At 37.2% G+C, this 22574-nt stretch overlaps 1 protein-coding gene across 1 annotated transcript in view; it reads right to left on the bottom strand.

Annotated features, from left to right (window-relative positions):
• LOC145277020 (leucine-rich repeat serine/threonine-protein kinase 1-like) overlaps positions 1–22574 on the bottom strand; it is a 611216-nt gene that overhangs the window by 498139 nt on the left and 90503 nt on the right. The window contains exons 2-4 of the mRNA XM_080128624.1: positions 10836–11087; positions 6219–6259; positions 2184–2349 (exon numbers count right to left, since the gene is read on the bottom strand). Coding sequence (XP_079984750.1) covers positions 2184–2349; positions 6219–6259; positions 10836–11064 — 436 coding nt within the window. The 5' untranslated portion in view covers positions 11065–11087. The remainder of the gene's footprint in view (positions 1–2183; positions 2350–6218; positions 6260–10835; positions 11088–22574) is intronic.

Genomic DNA, 22574 nt, shown 5'->3' with positions numbered 1-22574 from the left:
AATTTTGATCATTTGAAACTAAATTTGCTTAATTGGTGTCTAATGACTAACTTGATCAAATTCAATGCAAATCTCGAGTATTTGAATATTCAAATTGGAGACTAAGAAACTTTCAAAATGCTCCAAAGCAACTGAAATTTGAGGAATATCGAAGGTATGTGAATTTTCCAATCAAATTTAGATCTTTTTACCTCCTTAACATAACACTAAATTAAATTAAATATGGACCCTTTACACCTAGTAGCTGGGTTAAATTAAATATGGACCCTTTACACCTAGCAACTGGGTTAAATTAAATATGGACCCTTTACACCTAGCAGCTGGGTTAAATTAAATATGGACCCTTTACACCTAGCAGCTGGGTTAAATTAAATATGGTCCCTTTACACCTAGCTGCTGGGTTAAATTAAATATGGTCCCTTTACACCTAGCTGCTGGGTTAAATTAAATATGGTCCCTTTACACCTAGCTGCTGGGTTAAATTAAATATGGACCCTTTACACCTAGCAGCTGGGTTAAATTAAATATGGACCCTTTACACCTAGCAGCTGGGTTAAATTTAATATGGACCCTTTACACCTAGCAGCTGGGTTCCAAAATTTAAAACAATTGGTTACATAGTTTAGGAGTGAATCCCACAGATGCAAATATATAGACGTATATGCAGACCTAACTTCATATAAATAGAGATTATATTTATTTGTGGATAATTTTTACAATAAAATTTTACAAAATATACAAAAAATATTACTTAAAGGATATGCACCAAGTCCAAGTTGGATGTACAGGTCATGTGTTATCATTTTGGTTTATTATCTTAAACAGGTTCATTTAACAAAAGATATATCTCTGAACGTATATACCATTCACTGGACAAAGCGGGGGGAAGGCAGAGCGGTAGCTCTAGATATATCTAAGGGGGGAAGGCAGAGCGGTAGCTCTAGATATATCTAAGGCTTTTGACAGGGTATGGCATGAGGGTCTCCTCAGTAAAATCAGATCATACGGTATCACTGGTAGAATACTTAACATAATTAAATCCTTCTTAGATAAGAGAAAAATCCAGGTAGTCCTCGACGGTCGCACATCTAAACAATATGATATAAATGCGGGAGTGCCCCAGGGTTCTATCCTTGGACCTCTATTGTTCCTGATATTCATAAATGACCTCCCCGACAACATTGCCTCTGAGATGGGTATATATGCTGATGACACTACACTCTATGGCAGACACGACAGGAAGACGAATGAACACATTTCTAAAGAAATGGCAGAAACACTAGAGGAAGACCTCCAATCTGTAGTGGAATGGGGACAAAAGTGGTTGGTCGCATTCAATGCTGCCAAGACTAAACTAGTTTCATTCAATAATTACAAGAAACCCTCTCTACCACCCATAGCAATGGCCAACGACTCTTTATCTGAGAGTCCATCTTTCAAACTCCTTGGCCTAACGTTCACAGGAAACATGAGTTGGAACAATTACATTGAAGGCATTGCCAGGGCCGCTGCAAGAAAGGTAGGCTCTCTCTACCGTGCTAGAAAACTACTAACACCCGAAAGTATCCTGTACCTCTATAAGGCCACCATTCGCCCATGTATGGAGTATTGCTGCCACATCTGGGCTGGTGCATCTGCTACTAGTCTCTCGCTCCTTGACAAGGTTCAAAAGAGAGTCGCAAACCTGATAGGCCCTGAACTGGCATCTAAGCTTCAGCCTCTGTCCCATCGACGAAATGTTGCATCCCTCTGCCTTTTCTACAAGTATTTTAGTGGTGAATGCTCTGACGAACTGCAATCACTTGTGCCCCCACGACGCGAGCACCCTCGACAAACCCGACAGGCTACTAGATCCCACCCCCACACTGTAGAGGTCCCTAGATGTAAAAGATCTTTTTACTCCAATAGTTTCTTCCCCAGAACCGCAAGACTCTGGAATTCCATTCCAGGTCCCTGCTTCCCCAACAGTACTGACGTGCAGAAGTTCAAGTGTAACGTGAACCGACACCTTGCTGCCCAAATCCCTACATAGTACCCCAGTAGTTGTTGCCCCTGATAGTAGCCCCCTACACCAAAGTGGCAATTTGCCTTGTTTGGGGTGAAAATGTAATAAAAAAAAAAAAATAAATAAAATAAAATATGTATAAAAGAGAGAGAGAGAAATAAATTGGAATCATACAAACCATTTTCTGCATTAAGGCAATTGTAGATACTTAAATCCCCTTTCAACTCTGCAATCTTCAGAGGAGTCATGTTGAATTTATCAACAACATTTATATCGGCCCCTGCTTCGAGCAACATGACCACCATGTCATAGAGACCCTCTTTCACAGCTATGTGCAATGGTGTCTTGAAGAGAAAGAAAACAAAGGAACATCAAAACATGAGAATCATATTTGTTTAAATTCTTTTAAAAAAGTCCATTGAATAAGAAGAATTAAAAAACATAAGTATCTATTACATTTATTACTTCTATAACAGACCATTAAGTAATATCATTAAAAATAAAAAAATCTATATAACAAGGTACAAAAAAATCAGGCAAATAAAAAAAAACATAAGAATCTACCCATGGGAAAGAACTCTACTTAAGTCAGTCATGTGGTTAGCGCAAACATTGACTAGGAGTTCCTATTTACAATGTCTCCCCACGGGACAGTTAGACACCAGGGTCGTTTTTTAATGTGGAGAAAAGGAACAAAAATAAAAATTGTCTCAGTCGTGAAGGATTTCTCCTCCACTGACAGAGAACAAGAAATTGAAGTGCAGCATCTGAAGAACAGATGGTATTTATTTGCTCCCCCACCGAGCAAATTAGGCACAAGGCCAATTTTTAATGTGAGGAGTGAAGGGAGGGGGAAGGGAAAAAGGGGACCAGCTCCCGAGAGGTGGGAAATGGGAGCTGGTTAAAGGTCAGGTATGTGGGGTTGCCCCCACATCTGGTCTTTGCTTGCAGTATCTGAAGAACAGATACTACACTTTGATCTTGACCCAAAAGGCCAAGGGATTAAAGATACTAGGAGTTAGTCACATACTTTGAAAGCATTATTTTGTAAGGTTAAATTGAAATATATATATATAAATAGCCTCCAGAATATGAATGGAACTGTGATTCAACACAAATATTTTAAAGTCATTTGTAAAGCCATTTGTAGAAGGAGGAATACCAAACTTGTAGTGATACTGGCAAATTCTTTCTTCTTCATAGATCAAGTCAGTTTTTCACAGACACTTGATGATCATGGCTCATCAGTCCCGTCTGCATTCAAACTGTTTCACTATCATGTTCTTTGCAGTATAGTACCTATATTAAGTTGCAATTACTTGCTATAGGCTCATACAGAGCAGGTAGTCTTAACTGTTGTACCTCAATCAGAATCATTTGTTTAACACAACAAAGAGTTGACCAATTCCAAAAGAAACCATTAGGCTGCTCAACAGTTCATCTGTCACCAGCCTGCCATGATTTCACGTACCCTGATCAGTGGGCTAAGTAGGAACTTGACCTTGCCCAAGGGTCTCCCACAGGCTTGCGGAGGAAAGGAGGTGCCTTACTGCTCCTAATAGTGGAAGTGCCTCTACCTTGCCATCCTATACAGTGCCTAAATAGTCATCCATCTGGTACTGGCCAGGCTCATAGTTGCTTAACTTTGGCGATTTGGTGATAAACAGTGTGTCAACGTGATTATACTGGTGAGAGAATTTTCTTTTTTTTTTAAGAATACGAGGGGCGTGCAATAAGTAATGCCCCTGACCCACTTCCAGTTGTCTAATCTAGCTGAAATTTTGCATGTGCAATGATTTATATCTCTACAGGTTATGTGGCAAATTACAGCTCTGAAGTAATTGTGGTTTCTGTTTTACAGGTGTTTGAACTGAGTCAGGTGTGAAATGGAGCATGTTGAATGTCGAGCAGTGATCCGGTTTTTGTATTTGAAAGGGCACACACTACAGGAGACTTTTGATGAAATGAAAGAAACTTATGGTGATAATGCCCCATCATATGACCTTGTAAAACGCTGGTATTGTGAATTCAAACATGGCCGGAAGTATGTGAAAACAGCTCACAGACCTGGTCGCCCACCCCCTCTTCTGCCATTGATGAGGCATCTGTCCGTCAAGTTGAGGCTGCCATATTGGAAGATCGGCGCATTACTATTCGCCAAATAGCCCAAGCTATCAAGATTAGTACAGAGTCTGTGGAAACTATCATTCATGACCATTTGCATATGCATAAGGTGTCTGCCAGATGGATTCCCAGGTTGCTCACACCATTCCAGGAGTGAGAACGCATTGAGTGCTCGAGGATGAATTTGGAGATGTCCCAAGAAAATGAGTCAAAGTTTTTCAAAAGACTGATTACACAGGATGAAACCTGGGTCCATCACTATGATCCAGAGCCCAAAGCCCAGTCAATGCAGTGGAAGCACTTCGACTCACCACCTCCAAAGAAGGCAAGGGTGCAGCCCTCCGCTGGGAAGGTCATGCTCACATCTTCTGGGACCAGGACGGAGTAGTGATGACAGATTTCCTGGCAAAGGGTACCACAATTACAGGAGCCTATTATGCTTCACTTTTGAGGAAATTAAGGGAAGCTATCAAAATCAAGAGGCGGGGCAAGATCAGTAAAGGTACCCACCTCCTGCAGGACAACGCACCGGTCCACAACTCGCATGTTGCCAGATCAAAAGCATGGGTATGTGGTTATAAAATCCAACCCCATCCTCCTTACACTCCTGAACTTGCACCCTCTGACTGTCACCTCTTCCCAGTCATGAAGTTGTTTTTGAAAGGAAAGCGTTTCCCAGATGATGCAGCTTTGATTTCTGAAGTCACGTTGTGGTTGGAGGACCAACCTTGGGTGTTCTACAAAAACTGTCTCCAGAGCTGCATCAAACAATGGGAGAAATGCATAACTCTGGGTGGTTCCTATGTAGAGAAAGACTAATAACTGTGCCAAGTTTCATTGCTCTACTGCTATGGGAAGTGGGTCAGAGACATTACTTATTGCACACCCCTTGTAGCTAGGGGAAGAAAGCCTAACTAACATTAAACCAGTCCTAATCTTTGTTACAGAAAAGATGTTAATCAACGTTTTAATTTTTTACAATGTTTATTAAATTTTTCCGATTTATTTCCTGCTTCCTTTATTTTAGCCTGTTTAACTTGTTTATCTAATGATCTTTATCGAGCCACTGTTCCAGAGCATGTATGTAAATGTATGCACCATGACATCACCACTCAAGAAAAAAAAAAAAGACTATAAAAGAGCGGAAGAGAATAATCACGGGAGAGGCGTGGATAACGTTCGCGATCACATGTGGGACGTGAAGGATACTTGAAAAGACAATCACATAAGGGACGTCACACCAGTAAAAAGAGAATGAGGAAATAAATGTTGTTGCTACAAAGAACAAGTGAGTTGAAGTTATTTCCTGTTCTTTGTCTTGATCTGCTTTGCGACTGAAACTGGACACCTGTGTTGGTCCACAGACAATGTTACACAGGCACCTTTTTTTCTTTTTTTTTTATATAGGAGTCACCACTTATCAAGGCCTGGAGATCACGCGAGGATAAGGATAAGGTACAGTAGTCGATGGGATAATACCGTAGTAATCGTTAGTTGTAGAAATTTGATAAATTGGATTACTGAATGAGATGGCACATCAAGAATTTGTTTATGCTGGACTTGAAGGCAACCAAATTGTAGTCAGTTGGAAAACAGGCAAATGGAAAAGAGTTCCACAGGCATGCAGTTCTAAGAAAGAAGCTTTGTTCATGGAATCTACATTTAAGTATAGATAAAGAGTGGAGGAAATTATTGACAGTGGTCTGAACTAGACGAGTGTTTTTCGTGAAAGTTTGGTGAGGAAGAGCCATAGATTGGAGCTCAGACTAGCACTTGAAAATAACAATAAAGCAGAGACAGGCTCACAACGTCCTTCTGTAGGAAAGAGGTATCTCCTTATAATACAGCTTTTTTCCAAGAACTGCTGACTGTGTTCCTCCTACCTATAACCTTGATCTTTTTAAGACTAATGTTAATAAATAGCTCCTGTATCTGCATTGATCTTCTTTCGTTCTTTTCAGCTTATTATATGAATTGGTTTCATCTTTGGTCTGGAGCAACTTTCATAAAATATTTTAAAATCAGAGATAATTGACTAAAAGTAACACACTTTTAGCTTAGACTTTTGTATGCAACAAGATTTACTTACATTATTCTGACATTTTGAACCACCTGGCAAGTTGATATTTGCTGAAATACGAAAAAAATATCCATTTAAATAAAAGCAAACTAAAATAAGTGAAAATCGATTAAGGAATCGTATAAAACAAAGTTGAAACACAAAACTCATTAGAAATTCGACCAACAATAAAGGGTTCCCATTTATTTGCCTCCACATCAAAGACAAATGATTAATATTTTAAGTAGAGCTTTTTCAAGCTCCCCAAGAAGAGGTGCTTGGATGAGAAAAAAATAAGTTTTCTCAGTCAAAAAGGACTGAACAGATACTACACCTAGACCACAGAAGAATAATGGGTCAATTATTATTTTTTTTTTCAAAATGCAAGTAGTTGAGAAAATATTAAAAGTATTACACATAAGATATCAATGCAGAGATTAAATGTAGATAGATCTATGAATTCCTTGAAGTTTATTTTCTTGAATTTCATTCATATATTTATTTGGACTTGAAATTGTTTTTTTTCACTAATTTTTTTTTAACACATAAATTTTTTTTTTTTGTTTCATTTTTTCATTTTTTTTTTAGAAGTTAACTTTGTTTTTGAAAGAAAAAAACAGTCAAAACTTAAACAAAAAAAAAAATTAAGCTAAAAAAAAAAAAAAAAATTATGATAAGCCTCTTTTTAAAAAGCAAGGGCCTGTGTTTTTTCGGACATTTTTCACATACCTAGTTTTTAGTCTAAATTCAAAATGGAAATCAAGTTCTCCTGTATTAGAAGTCTCTATTAACTACTTTTTTCGCTGAAATGGCTCTACAAGCTGCTTTCAATAAGTTTCCAAACTTTTTTTGTATGGGCACTTTTCTTGATAGTACACACATGAAACTCTAGACACCTTCAGAGTAATCTCCTCCAGTTCAATGCACTTGTTGAAGCCCCTATGGAAGCCCTCTTGTGTGAGCGTGTCAATGACTCTCGTCACAGCCTCTTTCATCTCAATTGTGTCATAACGACAGTCTCTAAGGTTTTTCTTGAGCTTAGGGAATAACCAAAAGTCACGGGGGGGGGGGGGTCTAGACTGTAGGGAGGGTGAGGAACTATCTTGATGCTCATCTTGGTCAAATAGTCTGTGACAAGAAAGGAATTGTGAACTGCACCCTTATGACAAACTTCATGCAAATCTTCCAGGTCTTCAGTTCCTCGTGAATAATTGTGTATACAATTCCCACACTGACATCAAACTGTACACTTATTGTCTCTATAGACATATGACAGTCTTTATCCATGAAATTCTTTATTTGGCCAATCAAGTCTGGTGTTCAGACTTCCTTACTCCTCCCACACCTCATCATCTCTCACAGACTCATTACCTTCCTCGAATCTCTTATACCACTCAAAATCTGATGGTCCAAAAGCAGTCTGAAGCATTCCATATACTTTTGTGGCATTTTTTCCAACTTTAAAACAGAATTTTATTACATATCATTCTTCTAAAGTGTCCTCACATTCAGATTGCATTTTTTCAATTCACCAGATGTGACAATCAGGATGAAATTTAATTCCTGCTGTAGCTATTCATTTAAATCTGAAATCATAAAAATTGGTCAGTTATAAAATAAGATGTATAGCAATAACATACTGAATTTTCAAGAGTATTCGACAATTTTAAATGCCTGTACAAAAAATTCTGGAAACTTATTGAAGGCACCTCATATGTTCACTTCTGCATTATCTTTCAATCTATAATAAAGATCAATGTGTATTTTTGTATATTATATATATATATATATATATATATATATATATTCTTGAGTTTACATAAAACATGTTTTGGAGGTATATATCCCTCATCATAAACCCCAAATTGTTATAAATAACAAGTTTAATGAGGCTATGTTTCTACGTTCAAAGAATATCTACTGATAAGTTACATTCCAATGACCAAAAGAAAGAATCAGTCCACAATCAGTTTATCATTTACCAAAACCAAGATAGCAGCTCGACTGCACACATGGGATCATATGTCTCTTTTCTCTGATTCTCTCCAGTAGATATTCATGTTCTATTTGTATTTTGAAGCGATTTATAGAAATTAAAAAAAGCAAATTACTGAAAATTATACAAATAAAAATAACAAAATTAGTCTTTATTTACCTTGGGCACATTTGTTTGTTGGCGATTCGGCCACAATGTGCCAACCATCAAATTGTACTAAATATGTCTGAAGTTTCATTTAATTAGTCTTTTATTACTGTTTTGGTGATGCACAGTTCTGTCGTTGGTATTACTTCATAAACTAAATAGTTCATGACTTAAAAAAAATTGCGAAAAGTTTTTTTAATAAATCTCAAAATCATGGCAGTCATGCAAAGATGAAAAAAAGCATAAGGAACTATTCTGAGTCAATACCGCTTCCAGAAACCGGCATGTACAAAAAAAAAAAAAAGTAGAGAGACTTAGTTGTAACCGAAAATTGTGTCCATATCATACCACCTAAAAATCATTTGAATATACTCTAAAGAAAGTGAAATTTGGGAAATATTTATTAATCGATGTCTAATATTAATCGTTAAAATTTCACAAAAGATCCTCCATACTTATTTTTACCCACTACACACACACCATGCATAAACTAAATTAAAGTAAATATAGCCGACATTATAACTCCTTACTAATTTTAGCTGTTCAAAGATTCATAAAAACTGCTTAATTAGTTAATGATGTACATATAAATCTTTTTTTTTTTTTTACATGGGGGTCACCACTTATCAAGGCCCGAAGGTCACTCAGGGATAAGGGTTATTGCGTGTACAGTAATCAATGAGTAGTAATCATTAGTATTGAGGGTTTTAATAGATTGTCTAACTTAAGGGAGCGGTTTGTCAGGAGTTTGTTTATGTTGGACTTGAAGACGTCCAAGTTGTAGTCAGGTGGGAAACAGGCAAGCGGCAGAGAGTTTCACTGGCGTGCAGTTCTAAGAAAGAAGCTTTGCTCATGGAATCTACGTTTGGATTTAGGCACAGATAAAGAGTGGGGAAAATTATTGACTGTAGTTTCAGCCTATAAACATATACACATACCAAACTTTATATAAATGGAGATATAAATACAGATTTGCTAAACAATAATACATTTAATGGTTAAATGTCAAGTACAGTACTAAGATATGTAGAAAAGATTCTTGAACAATTTATAAAAGAAATCTTATCTTAAATGCAGAATGTTCTTGCGGGGATGATATTTGCTTGCTATTTGTTCGTTTTGTTTCATTTATTCTGCTGGCTTGATAGTTTTTTATGAGAACATCTCCATGATCATGACAAAACATGTCTGTACCTATTTCCCAAAAGGACTAGCAAAAACAGACATGAAATACTGTTGCCACATCTGGGCAGGAGCTGCTAGAAGCATCTTATCGTGCCTTGACAGAGTTCAAAATAGACTTTGTAGCCTAGCGAGGGATGCCCTTTTTTCTTCCCTGTAACCTCTTTCCTACAAAAGAGACACTGTGAACCTGTCTCTGCTCTATCGTTATTTTCATGACAGATGCCCGCCTGAGCTCCAATCTGTGCCAAACATTCACAAAAAACACTTGTCTAACTGAAACCACTATCCATTTCTCCCACTCTTTATCTGTGCCTTAACTTGGATTCCAGGAACAAAGCTTCTTTCTTAGAACAGTACGCCGGTGGAACTCTGTTCTGTTTGCCTGCTTTCCAGCTAACTACAATACAGTCGTCTTCAAGTCCAACGTAAACAAGTTTTTAATGATCCATGACCTTAAGTAATCCAATTTAAAAATAGTGATCAGTAGTGATGGAAACTGAGTAGAAATTGATTATTTAAGGGAACGTTTCAACAAAAATTTGTTTACATTGGACTTGAAGATGACTATTTTTAGTCATCTGGAAAGCAGGCAGTTTCGCAGGCAGGCAGTTCTAGGAAAGAAACTTTGTTCATGGAATTTGCATCTAGATTTAGGCACAGACAAAGAGTGGGGAAAATTGTTAACGGTGGTTGTAACTAGGTGAGTGTTTGCTGTGAATGTTTTGCAGCTCACAAGAATCATTTTGCCAACATGATTATTGTATCATTTGATTATGAAAATATTCAACTATGACAAAATCTACATTCGTATTATTTGGATTCAATGGACTACTGTTCTTGAGTATGATTTTCACGTTTTGGGTCGATGTAACCTCTGACCTTCTTCAGGTGTATCTTGTCGAAGTCAGGAATGTTTCAGCCGAACTCGAGAATTGGGATAAAATTTCGAGTGGAACACTTTATTTACTTCACGGGGGTAGCATGCTCTTGTTCCGTCAGCCATGACTAGATAGAGGTTCTACGTAATTCACAATTGCTTTTTTCGGTCGCCCACACTAAGGATTGAACCTTCAGGAGAATATCGCTTTTTATAATTGATTTTTCCAAGTACTCTAACCACTGCGCCACGAGTCAGAAGTTACATCGACTGAAAAGTTGTGAAAATCACACACAAGATGAGAACATTAGTTCGATGAATCCAAAATACGAATAACCAATCCTCATCTCAAATATTCAGAAACGTCAAAATTTACATTGTTTGGCAGGACCAAGATTTGAATACAGTTAAAAAATTTTAAAAATGGCAGCAGGCGTTTTACCTCCATGTTGTATGAGATGTTTGAGACATTGCATACTCTGGTTGGTGACGGCAGTGTAGACTGCTGTCCGTCCAATACTGTCAACATTATTAATGTTGGCCACTTCATCCCCTTCCAACAGACACTGCATTAACTCACTGTTGTTGTAGATGGCGGCCTGGTGTATCATTTGACCAGGCCAGTCATCCAGTGAGTTCACATCTTCTGTCGATGGATCCTCCCCAGACATCCTCTACATTAATTATTTACTATCTGAAAAAGACAAAGAAAATAATCACAATAGTTACACATGTACAGTTTATATTAACTAGAAAGAAAAAAAATCAAATCTATAAATATTTAAAACAAATGCATGAAAAAAATATATATATAAAATATGTGTAAATAACCATAAAAATAAAATTTCTCCATAAAAAACATGAGAAAAAGAAACTAAGATAATATTAAGTAACAACACTCGTCTGATATTAATAAATTATGCAACTGAAATAGATAAATTAATTTCTAAGTTTTGCAAACCTGCTTCTTCTACAATAAAACCTCCTATGCATGTTTGAAAGTCAGACACATGCCTGACACAGGGAAGACACCCCAAAATATAGCATCATGCCTGATGCAAGGAACATCCTACATGTTAAATATTGTATATAAAAACGTGTGGGTTATATAATGTTTGTATAATAAACAGATTATAAACATATGCTTATACGTTTACACATGAATTGGATCAATAAAAGTGAAACCATTATCTCTTGAGTTGCATCAGTTTGAGTCTATCGGTTACACCTTTGCATTGTTCTATCTTCTATAAATTTAAAGTTCCTCTTATAGAAAAGAAAAATAATTATAAAATATTAAAAAATATATAAAAAATAATATAATGAAATCAAAGTTGCTTTGTGGCGAGGGTTTGAATCCTTCGACCAGCATTAATCGTCATCTCTTACACTGATAATTGCATAACCATGAAACAGTAGTGTCTGTAGGTATTAAAATAATCTCCTTTCCATTATATATAATATTTGGATTGCAGAAATTCGCCTCTGGACCAAAGTACTATAGCTTTGCAATAACAAATGCTATATAGAAATTTATTATGTCTAAACTATTAGCCACTATCTTATGTAACTTTAGAACAACATTTTAGCATATTTTGTCGTTATAATAAAGTCCTATATTTCATCCTAGGAGCAACATCATCACTATTGCAACCGTCTTTAGAGGAAGTAGTTCCTATTTTTCCCTCTCAATGTGAAATCCTCCTATCACTCCCCAGTCATCACCGAGATGAACTCTACACTTCCGACAGATATGGACTTCACCCTTTGTAACTTCATCATAAACACATAGACATACCATTAGTTTTCACTTCTCAGACTCATAAATACATAAATAATAACGTCTCCTCAGCCAGATTCTGTGTAATTTGATTGGTTGAGACCTGACATTCTTATATTCTGGAATGATTATATTGCCTACATAAACAAGCACTTCAAAAATTCTCCGAAATGGCATCGTTCTCTGCAGGAGACATTAATGCTAATAGAAAAAACAAACACGTACATATTAACTGCTCAAACACAGACACTTGAATATTGGTGCCCTTAATTATTGGAACAAACATGCACAAGTAAAAAAAAAAAAAAAGGTAATTGCACATAAAATCAAACCCTAACTTACAATCACATGAACAGGTCTATTTGGCAAAAGTATTCAGATTTTTTTGTTATTTCTTACATTTCATGGCGCTATTTTGTATCTCTCCATCTCTCGGTATATATTCTTCCCAACTCTCTTTCTCTCTCTTGCTTGCTCTCTTTTTACATTTCCTTTTATGCTGAAGAAAAACAAAACATAACACGGCGATACCAACAAAAAAACAACAAATATTTATTTCTTCTCTCTCTCACTTGCTCGTTCACTTTATGTGAATTTTAAAACTGTTAAACTATTTTTAGAATTAATTATATTTTATACTTATTTTTTACACCCCCACTTACAATAAAAATATATAAAAATATGCAAACATTCTTTAATCAACTGATTCTTTTTTTATTTGCATATCTTTTCAAATAACTATGTTTATTTAAGTTATTACGGTTATATATTTTGTCAAACTGTTTACATATTTATTTACAAAAGTATGAATAAAAACAATGAGTGTTTCACATTTTTTTTTTTTTGTTTTTTAGCATTTGGGAGTATGCCGACAATGATTACCATGGTAAATGTTGGGGAATTATTTACCCCCACCCTAAAAAGGAGGTTGTCTACTTTGAAAGCTGTTCTTTACATAGGGATGTTGAGAGTGTCCATTCCAAATGCCGTTCCAAACATGACAATACTCAAAAAAGTGAAGTGAAAAAAAGTGATATGGAAATATAGAAAAACACATAAAAAATTTGAATTTGAAATATATGTTCTAATATATAAAAAGCAAAATGAGTGTGTGTGTGTGTGTGTGTGTTTGTATGTCTGCCAAAAACTTTTGACAGACGCATCAAACAATAACAAAATTGATATCATTAGAAAGATCAATCTCTTGGATGAACGATACTTAAAAATTGTCCAAAAGAATGAATTCTTTCCTGGTCAACTAGGCCGTTTTTTTGCAAGGAGAGGTCAGTTTTTGCATTGACATTTTTGCAAGTCATATGCCTACCAATCTTAAGGCTCGTAACATCATAAGCCATGATAGCGCATTTGCTTTTTTCACCTCCTTTTCCTCTTTCGTGTTACAGGTTTGAGTCTGGCTATCGCGCTTAATTTTTTTTTTTCTTTTTTTTTTTGAGCTAGCACAGATACTTGCTATTTTAATTGAAGAAAAGTTGGGGTTTTTTAGGGCTGGGGTTGATTGGTCAATAGCCTTAGTATACCACTTTTCTCCACCCGGACAATGCCGGGTACCTCCGCTAGTCTATCTATATATATAAAAGGCAAAATGTGTGTGACCATTTCGTGTATGTCTTCAAAAGGCTTTTCTCACAGACGGTTCCGGGGTCGTTACGATCACTTACAACTGTTTATATGGGTCCTAAATAATAATATGTACGATTTGGGAAAGTGCGTCGCATCTAGATTTATTTACGTCGACTTTTACAAAATTATTGCTATTTTGGCTTCTCGCATGTTGATGAAGCTTTTTCGTATAAAAAGCGAAACTAATTGAAAGTTAACAACGAACAACGTTCTCGGCATCGCGCTGGGAAAAATGTCCAGAAGCAATCAGCTTTGATCAATGTTGTACATCAGACAATTGTTATTCAATCTGGACAATTGGGAGCTGGTTCCCCTCCCCCCAACATCTGTTGGGGGAAAAAAAAAAACAGTCAAACTTGGGTAAACAACTGCGTGACTTCTCTTTGACCTTCTTAATTAGGTCAAATGGAAGCAGCAGAGTTAACTTTTATTGCGCACGCCTGTTCTTATAGTTTATTTAATAAATAAATTCAAACCTGAGTATGTTGTATGTATGTCGCGGTGGCCTAATGGGTAACGTCTCCCGTTTTTTTTCTTTTTCACACATTAATTTCCAACTCAAGGGTACGGGTTCGATTCTCATACTTCCTACCAAAACATTTTTTTTATTTACCCCCCCCCCCCCCCGGAGTTTTGATTTACCTCAAGACACCCGGGCATCGCCGGGTACCCTCCCGCTAGTATATATATAAAAGCGAAAATGTGTGTATGTATGTTTTTATGTGTGTTTGGGTGTGTCCGCTAAAAACTTTCGACAGACAGAACAAAAATTCACAAACTCGGTATTATATGGAAGCTCCATCCTTCGCCCGAAAAATATCGAAAAATTGGTCAAAAACGTTAATTTTTTCACCCTGAAATCAACAACTTTTTACAGGGGGGGGGGGGGGTCAACAAAAACCGTCCTCTCATGACGAGATCGGTTCTACGCATATGTCAGATGACGTCATGACCTGATTTAGTTTAAATAGTTGAAGAACTGACTGAATTTCATGTATGTCGTGTTAGCTCAGTTGGTTAGAGCATTGGGTCATTATCTAAACGTTTTAGATTCGAATCGTGGTATGAGATGTCTTTTTTTTTTTTTCGATTTTTTAAATTTAAATATTGAACCAGTGTTATTTAAGCCATTTTTCACATAATGTTCGTTTTTCTGTTTTTTTTACTTTGCTTATTCTTAGGTTTTCATTAACACCCCCCACCCCGACATACACCCAAAAACACCCAGGTACCCACAGATTTTTTTAAATTTTAATATCGAAACAGACTTATTTAAGCCATTTTTCACATGTTTTTTTTGGGGGGGAGGGGGATTTAGTTTTAACGTTCGTTTTTCTGTTTTCTTTTTTCGATTTTTACATTTACCATCGTTCGGAGGGGGTCGCTTTTTTTCGCCGACACTTTGCGCAAGTCATTGTCTCCTTCAGGTTGCATGATGGACGCATCAGCTAAGACGTTAGTTTTTTTTTTCACTTCCTTTTTCTCCTTCGTGTTATGGGTTTGAGCCTGCTTGCCTGCCTACTACCACTTTTTTAACACCTCTCTCCACCCAAACTGCCTACTGTTGTTTTGATTCCCCCTCCTCCTACTACCACTTATTTTTTAATACCTACCCCCCCTCCCTTGGGATTCCTTACTACACCACCTCGACACACCTGGGCAATGCCGGGTATTCAACTAGTATAATATAAAACTGAAATAGATAAAAATTTCTTTTTATATATTTTTATATTCTGGTTACATCTAGTATTTTACACAGATGTGGATGAATGCACACTTGACACCAGTTTTGAGCATCTTCAGTCTGTTTGTGCTGAGGTTTGTTAGGACAATCAAACATAAGGATGTTGTATAGCCTGGGTCTGTATTTTTTTTATTTATTTTTTTTTTTTACATAGCATCACCACCTATCAAGGCACAGAGGCCACTCGAGGATAAGGGTTAAAGAGTGTACAGTAGTCAATTGGAAAATATAGTAATCGATAGTAATGGAAATTCGGTAAATTTGTTAACTTAAATGGAATGGCTCATCAAGAACTTGTTTACGTTGAACTTGAAGACAACCACATTGTAGTCAGCTGGAAAGCAGGAAAACAGAAGACAGTTTCACAGGCGTGCACTTCTAAGAAAGAAGCTTTGTTTATGGAATCTACGCTTTGATTTAAGCACAGATAAAGAGTGGGGGGGGGGGATTATTGATAGTGTTTTCAGCTAGACGAGTGTTTCTTGTGAAAGTTTGGCGAGGGGGGGACCATAGATTGAAGCTCAGTCGAACACTTGCCATGAAAATAATGATAAAGCAAAGACAAACTCGCAACATCTCTTCTGTGAGAAAGAGGTTACAGGGAAGAGAAAAGGACATCTCCTACGAGGCTACGAAATCTATTTTGAACTCTATGCTCCTTCCCAGATGTGGCAACAGTACTCCATCCTTGGACGTACCTGGCTCTTGTATAGATAGAGAATTGCATCAGCAGTGAGATATCTACTGGATCGATAGAAGGATCCTACCATTTTTCCAGCGGTCTTGGCAACGGATTTAATGTACATGTTCCATTTAAGATCAGGAGTAATGGTCAAGCCCAGAAGCTTGTCAAAGCATCAGGTTTCCACAAGACGAGAGCCATTCATTCCAATTGATGCCAGATGAGGATCAGAGTGTTGATGATGTAAAGATAAAAGCTTGGTTTCAGATGCATTAAAAGTAACAAGTCAGTTTTTTCCCCACTGTACCACATGTCCAAGATCAGAGAAGAGAGAATCAGAGAGCACTTGGTAGTTTACGGTCTTAGATGTGCTGCGATAGATGGTAGTGTCATCAGCATAAATGTCTACGAATGATGTAAGGATGTGATTTGGAAGATCATTAATGTAGATCAGGAAGAGAGTTGGGCCCAGGATTGACCCCTGAAAGACTCCAGCATTAATACTGTGGGGTTTTGATTTTTGCCCCTCAACTACTACTCTTATGAACCTATCAGAGAGAAATGATTTAATAATTAAGACATTTCCAGCAATACCATGGCTGGAGATCTTGTGAAGTAAACCTTTATGCCATACCCTATCAAAGGCCTTTGAAATGTCAAGAGCAATTGCCCTAGAAAGGTTGCCTCCTTCAAGAGATTCACTAATCCTATGAGATATAACTGTAAGCACATCTGCTGTAGATCTAGCAGAACGGAAACCATATTGCGTGTCACTAAGAAGGTTGTTTTTGTTGAGATGGTTAATTACTTCTGTATTTAACACAGATTCCAGTAACTTACTCATGACGCACAGGAGACTTATTGGCCTGTACTGAGATGGAGATGAGCGATCACCTGAATTCTTAAATACAGGGCATACTGATGAGATTTTCTAGGGTGATGGGAAGCAATTCTCCTTAAGACAACGTTTAAACAGTTTTGTAAGCATGGGTGCTAGTTCTGGTTGAAGTTTTTTGAGCACTATAATTGGAATACCGTCAGGGACGGTTGCTTTACTGGAATCAAGGTTTTTGATTCGCTTGGCAACATCATGTACAGATATTTGTATATCACATAGTGTGTTTTCTGATACAGGAGGAAATATTGGGTTGGCGGCCTTTGTTGCAAAGGGTAGAATTAGCTGGAAAGTTCTTGGCAAAGAGTTTGGCTTTGTCTGATGCTGATGAGATTACCTCAGGTCCATTGATGATAGTTGGAATAGAGCACATGCTTCTGTTCAGGATTCTGTTTGCTATTTGTTAAAATTGGTGGGAACCAAGCCACTGCTCAGCTACTTTAGACTTGACGGACCGAGGATAAAACTCTTTTGTGTTCTTTATTACTTTTTTACAGTGGTTGCTAGCAGTCCTGAAAGCGGCTTTAGTCTTAGTACATCTATTACGTTGGAAGCAATGGAAAAAGTGATTTCTGTGTGCAATGGCAGCAGCACATTCTGGAGAGAACCATGGCTGGCTGTTAGCTTTTTGTTGGAACTTTTCAAGGGTATGAAACGGTCTATACCTACAATTAACCATTCGGTCAGATCTGATACTATAGAGGACACATCCTTTTTAAACATGTAATGCAGAGGTAGATCTGATATAAATGTACCGAAGCTATACCAGTCAGCCATAGAGCAGTGATATACTGCACGATGGAGAGGTACGTCTCAGGACTTATTACATGTCATTTTTATCTTAATTGATACAACTGAGTGGTCGAAAGATCCAAGACAGAATAGAAACTGAACATAGTTCAGGGCAAGTTGTGAGAAAAAGGTCTAGGAGACTTGCATACTGGCCGTCATTGTCGGGCACACGGGTGGGTTCGTGAACAATCTGAGTGAGGTCATAAGCAATGGAGAAATCATGACAGAACCTCCCCTCGTCATCGGTCTTATTTGAGTGGATTAATCATTCCACATTGAACAGTGAAGTCTCCACATACGGGAATGTTAGCTGAAGGATAAGCAGCCAAGACGTTAATTTTCTCAGATTTTAGATAGTAACTCCGCTGTTGTGGGGGCGATAGAGAGTAAATATAAATGCAGTAGTGTGAGCAAGTGCAACCCGGAAGCACATATAGGGTAAGTTAAGATGTGTCTTTTATGTGTATGGGCTTCAGTATCACTTAGTGATTATAATGTTTCTCTGTTCTTGTATGTATAGCTCATATCTTTTTAGTGTTTAATTAACATGTGTTGTATATATAATCTAAAATGTATATGTTATATACGTGTGTGTATATAAAGTGTTCATCTAATAATAGTAGTGTTCATACTTAAGGAAGCGGATGTATATACATATACAATTATACAGTTCACAAACAGGACAATTCATTATAGATATGGTTCATTAGCAACGATTTCAGATGTGGTTCACTAGCAATGATTTTAAATGTTCTTCAGTAACGCTTTTAGATGTGGGTCATTAGCAACGCTTTTAGATGTGGTCATTAGCAACGCTTTTAGATGTGGGTCATTAGCAACGCTTTTAGATGTGGGTCGTTAGCAACGCTTTTAGATGTGGCCATTAGCAACGCTTTTAGATGTGGGTCATTAGCAACGCTTTTAGATGTGGGTCATTAGCAACGCTTTTAGGTGTGGGTCATTAGCAACGCTTTTAGATGTGGGTCTTTAGCACACCAGACAAGGTAGACATACCTTCTTATATAGTTATTTTTCCGACAGTTGTTTTTATCATAAAGTCTTGTAATCGAAGACACTTTTCTCCAAAGGAAACCCATAACAAATTATTATTTTTTTTTTACATAAACGTCACCACTTATCAAGGCCGATAGGCCACTCAAGGATAAGGGTTAAAGAGTGTAGAGTAGTCAAAAGGACAATATAGTAATCGATAGTAATGGAAGTTCGGTAAATTTGTTAACTTAAGTGGAACGGCTCATCAGAAATTTGTTCACATTGGACTTGAAGACAACCATATTATAGAAAGCTGGAAAGCAGGAAAACGGAAGACAATTCCACAGGCGTGCAGTTCTAAGAAAGAAGCTTTGATCATGGAATCTATGTTTAGGTTTAGGTACAGATAAAAAGTGGGGGAAATTATTGATAATGTTTTCAGCTAGTCTAGTGTTTCTTGTGAAAGTTTGGCGAGGGGGGGGGCCATAGATTGAAGCTCAGTTGAACACTTTCCATGAAAATAACGATAAAGCAGAGATAAACTCGCAACATCTCTTCTGTGAGACAGAGGTTGCAGCGAAGAGAAAAGGACATCTCCCACCAGGCCACAAAGTCTATTTTGAACCCTATCAAGGCAGGACAAGTCTTTTCTAGCAGCTCCTGCCCAGATGTGGCAACAGTACTCCATCCTTGGACGTATCTGGCTCTTATATAGATAGAGAATTGCATCAGCAGTGAGATATCTACTGGATCGATAGAAGGATCCCACCATTTTTCCAGCGGCTTTGGCAACGGATTTGATGTACGTATTCCATTTAAGATCAGGAGTAAATGTCAAGCTCAGAAGCCTGTCAAAACTTGAGGCCTCCCCAAGACAAGAGCCATTCATTTTAATTGATGCCAGATGGGGATCAGAGCGTTGATGATGTAAAAATAGAAGCTTGGTTTTAGATGCATTAAAAGTAACCAGCCATTCCTTTCCCCATTGTACAACGTGATCAAGATCAGAGGAGAGAGAATCGGAGAGACCTTGGTCGTTTACTGTCTTAGATGTGCTACCATAGATGGTAGTGTCATCAGCATAAATGTCTACGAATGATGTAAGGATGTGATTTGGAAGATCATTAATGTAGATCAGGAAAAGAGTTGGGCCCAGGATCGACCCCTGAGGGACTCCAGCACTTATACTGTCAGCTTCTGATTTTCACCCATCAACTACTACTCTTATGAACCTATCAGAGAGAAATGATTTAATAATTGAGAAGACATCTCCAGCAATACCATAGCTAGAGATCTTGTGAAGTAAACCTTTATGCCATACCCTATCAAAGGCCTTTGATATGTCAAGAGCAATTGCCCTAGAAAGGTTGCCTCTGTCGAGAGATTCGCTAATCCTATGAGATATAACTGTAAGCACATCTGCTGTAGATCTAGCAGAACAGAAACCATATTGCGTGTCACTAAGAAGGTTATTTTTGCTGAGATGGTTGATTACTTCTCTATTTAACACAGATTCCAGCAACTTACTCATGACGCACAGGAGACTTATTGGCCTGTACTGAGAGGGGGATGAACGATCACCTGAATTCTTAAATACAGGGCATACTGATGAGATTTTCTAGGGTGATGGGAAGCAATTCTCCTTAAGACAACGTTTAAACAGTTTTGTAAGTATGGGTGCTAGTTCTGGTTGAAGTTTTTTGAGTACTATAATTGGAATATTGTCAGGGCCGGTTGCTTTACTGGAATCAAGGTTTTTGATTAGCTTGGCAACATCACATACAGATATTTGTATATCACATAGTGTGTTTTCTGATACAGGAGGAAATATTGGGGGTTGGCGGCCTTGGTCGCAAAGGGTAGAATTGGCTGGAAAGTTCTTGGCAAAGAGTTTGGCTTTGTCTGATGCTGACGAGATTAACTCAGGTCCATTGATGATAGTTGGGATGGAGCACACGCTTCTGTTCAAGATTCTGTTTGCAATTTGCCAAAACTGGTGGGAACCAAGCCGCTGCTCAGCTACTTTGGACTTGACGGACTGAGCATATAACTCTCTTGCATTCTTTATTACTTTCTTACAATGGTTGCTGACAGTCCTGAAAGCGGCTTTAGTTTCCATACATCTATTACGTTGGAAGCAGTGGAAAAAGTGATTTCTGTGCGCAATAGCAGCAGCACATTCTGGAGAAAACCATGGCTAGCTGTTAGGTTTTTGCTGGAACTTTTTCGAGGGTATGAAATTGTCTGTACCTACAATTAACCATTTTGTCAGGTCTGGTACTATAGACGACACATCCTTTTTAAACATGGAACGCAGAGGAAGATCCGATATAAATGTACGGAAAGTATCCCAGTCAGCCATAGTGTATTAATATACTGTACGATGGAGAGGTACGTCTGAGGACTTATTACATTTTCATTTTTATCTTAATTGATACAACTGAGTGGTCAGAAGATTATTTTATTTTATTCGTGCTTAGGGATGATCCCTGTTCTCACAGTTGGCACACTGTATCTCTACATTTTTGTCCGCTGTGTCCACTGGACTGCTTCTGTGCTTTCCCTGTTCATTCTCTCTAACTGGTTAGCTCGAACTCTTCTTACCAACTGATCATGTGTATATCCATCAGCAAAGCAGACCAAATCACGTGTCGTTCATGTAAACTAAATCCTTTACTTAATTGACTAACCAAATTCCAATCTACTTAAAAATTCCTAAATTATGTTTATTTTATTTGTCAGAGTTAAAATTCCTCACTAAACATCCAACAGATAATTGTAATCCATTCGATTCAATTCATGAATTAAAATCATTGTTTTCCTATTGAATAGTTATTTGCACTAACGATCATATTACCCTGCCTTGCAAAGTCCTTACCGTTTCTCTGGTACATTAAGATAATAATACAAGGTTACTTCACTCTCAAATATTCCAAATAACAATGCAGGGTATTTAAATTGAATAGTAATTCACAAAAGCTCTCCTAGGAATCTGGTCTAAGCAATAATTTTTTTATTTTAATTATAATATTCCAGAAAACTAGGGAGCCGACCAATGATCACTTTTGTGTGGGATACAAATCTCTTGTTTGCAAGTATCTTACACTTTTTTTTTCTTTTTTATAATAATTGCAAACTGTGCTAATATCTTTTTTATTTTAAGATTTGATTTATTCAATTAAATTTTTTTAAATATTTTTTTTTATTTGTTATTGTAAAGATCTTAAAACTTTGTAATGTGATTTTAAAATATTAGTACCATAATTAAAAAAAAAAAAAAACTAATAATTACTTCATAAAAAATGCACACGTATCAAAAATGTATAAGGGTTGTTTACTTCAAAATGCCTCATTAATTACTTTTGTTGTCTTTGGCTGATAAAGTGAGACTTTCCCTCACAAAAATAAAAGCATAACAAAATTAGGAATTCATATTTGGATTCATCGGACAACTGCTCTAATCTTCAGTGAGGTTTTCATAACGTTTCAGTCGATGTAACCTCCAACCTGTTTCAGGTGTATCTTGTTGGACTCTGAAATGTTTCTATCGAACTCAGGAACCTGGACGGAATTTAGAATGGAACCCTTAATTTACTCCACTGGGGTAGCATGCTCTTGTTCTGTCAGCCATGACTGGATAGAGGTCCTAAGTAA

This window comes from Euprymna scolopes, chromosome 5 (genome assembly GCF_053919585.1).
Source record: "Euprymna scolopes isolate OS-2025 chromosome 5, ASM5391958v1, whole genome shotgun sequence".
NCBI classification, from domain to species: domain Eukaryota; kingdom Metazoa; phylum Mollusca; class Cephalopoda; order Sepiida; family Sepiolidae; genus Euprymna; species Euprymna scolopes.
The sequence above is the reverse complement of the archived record's forward strand: the minus strand, read 5'-3'. Positions and strand labels throughout refer to the sequence as shown.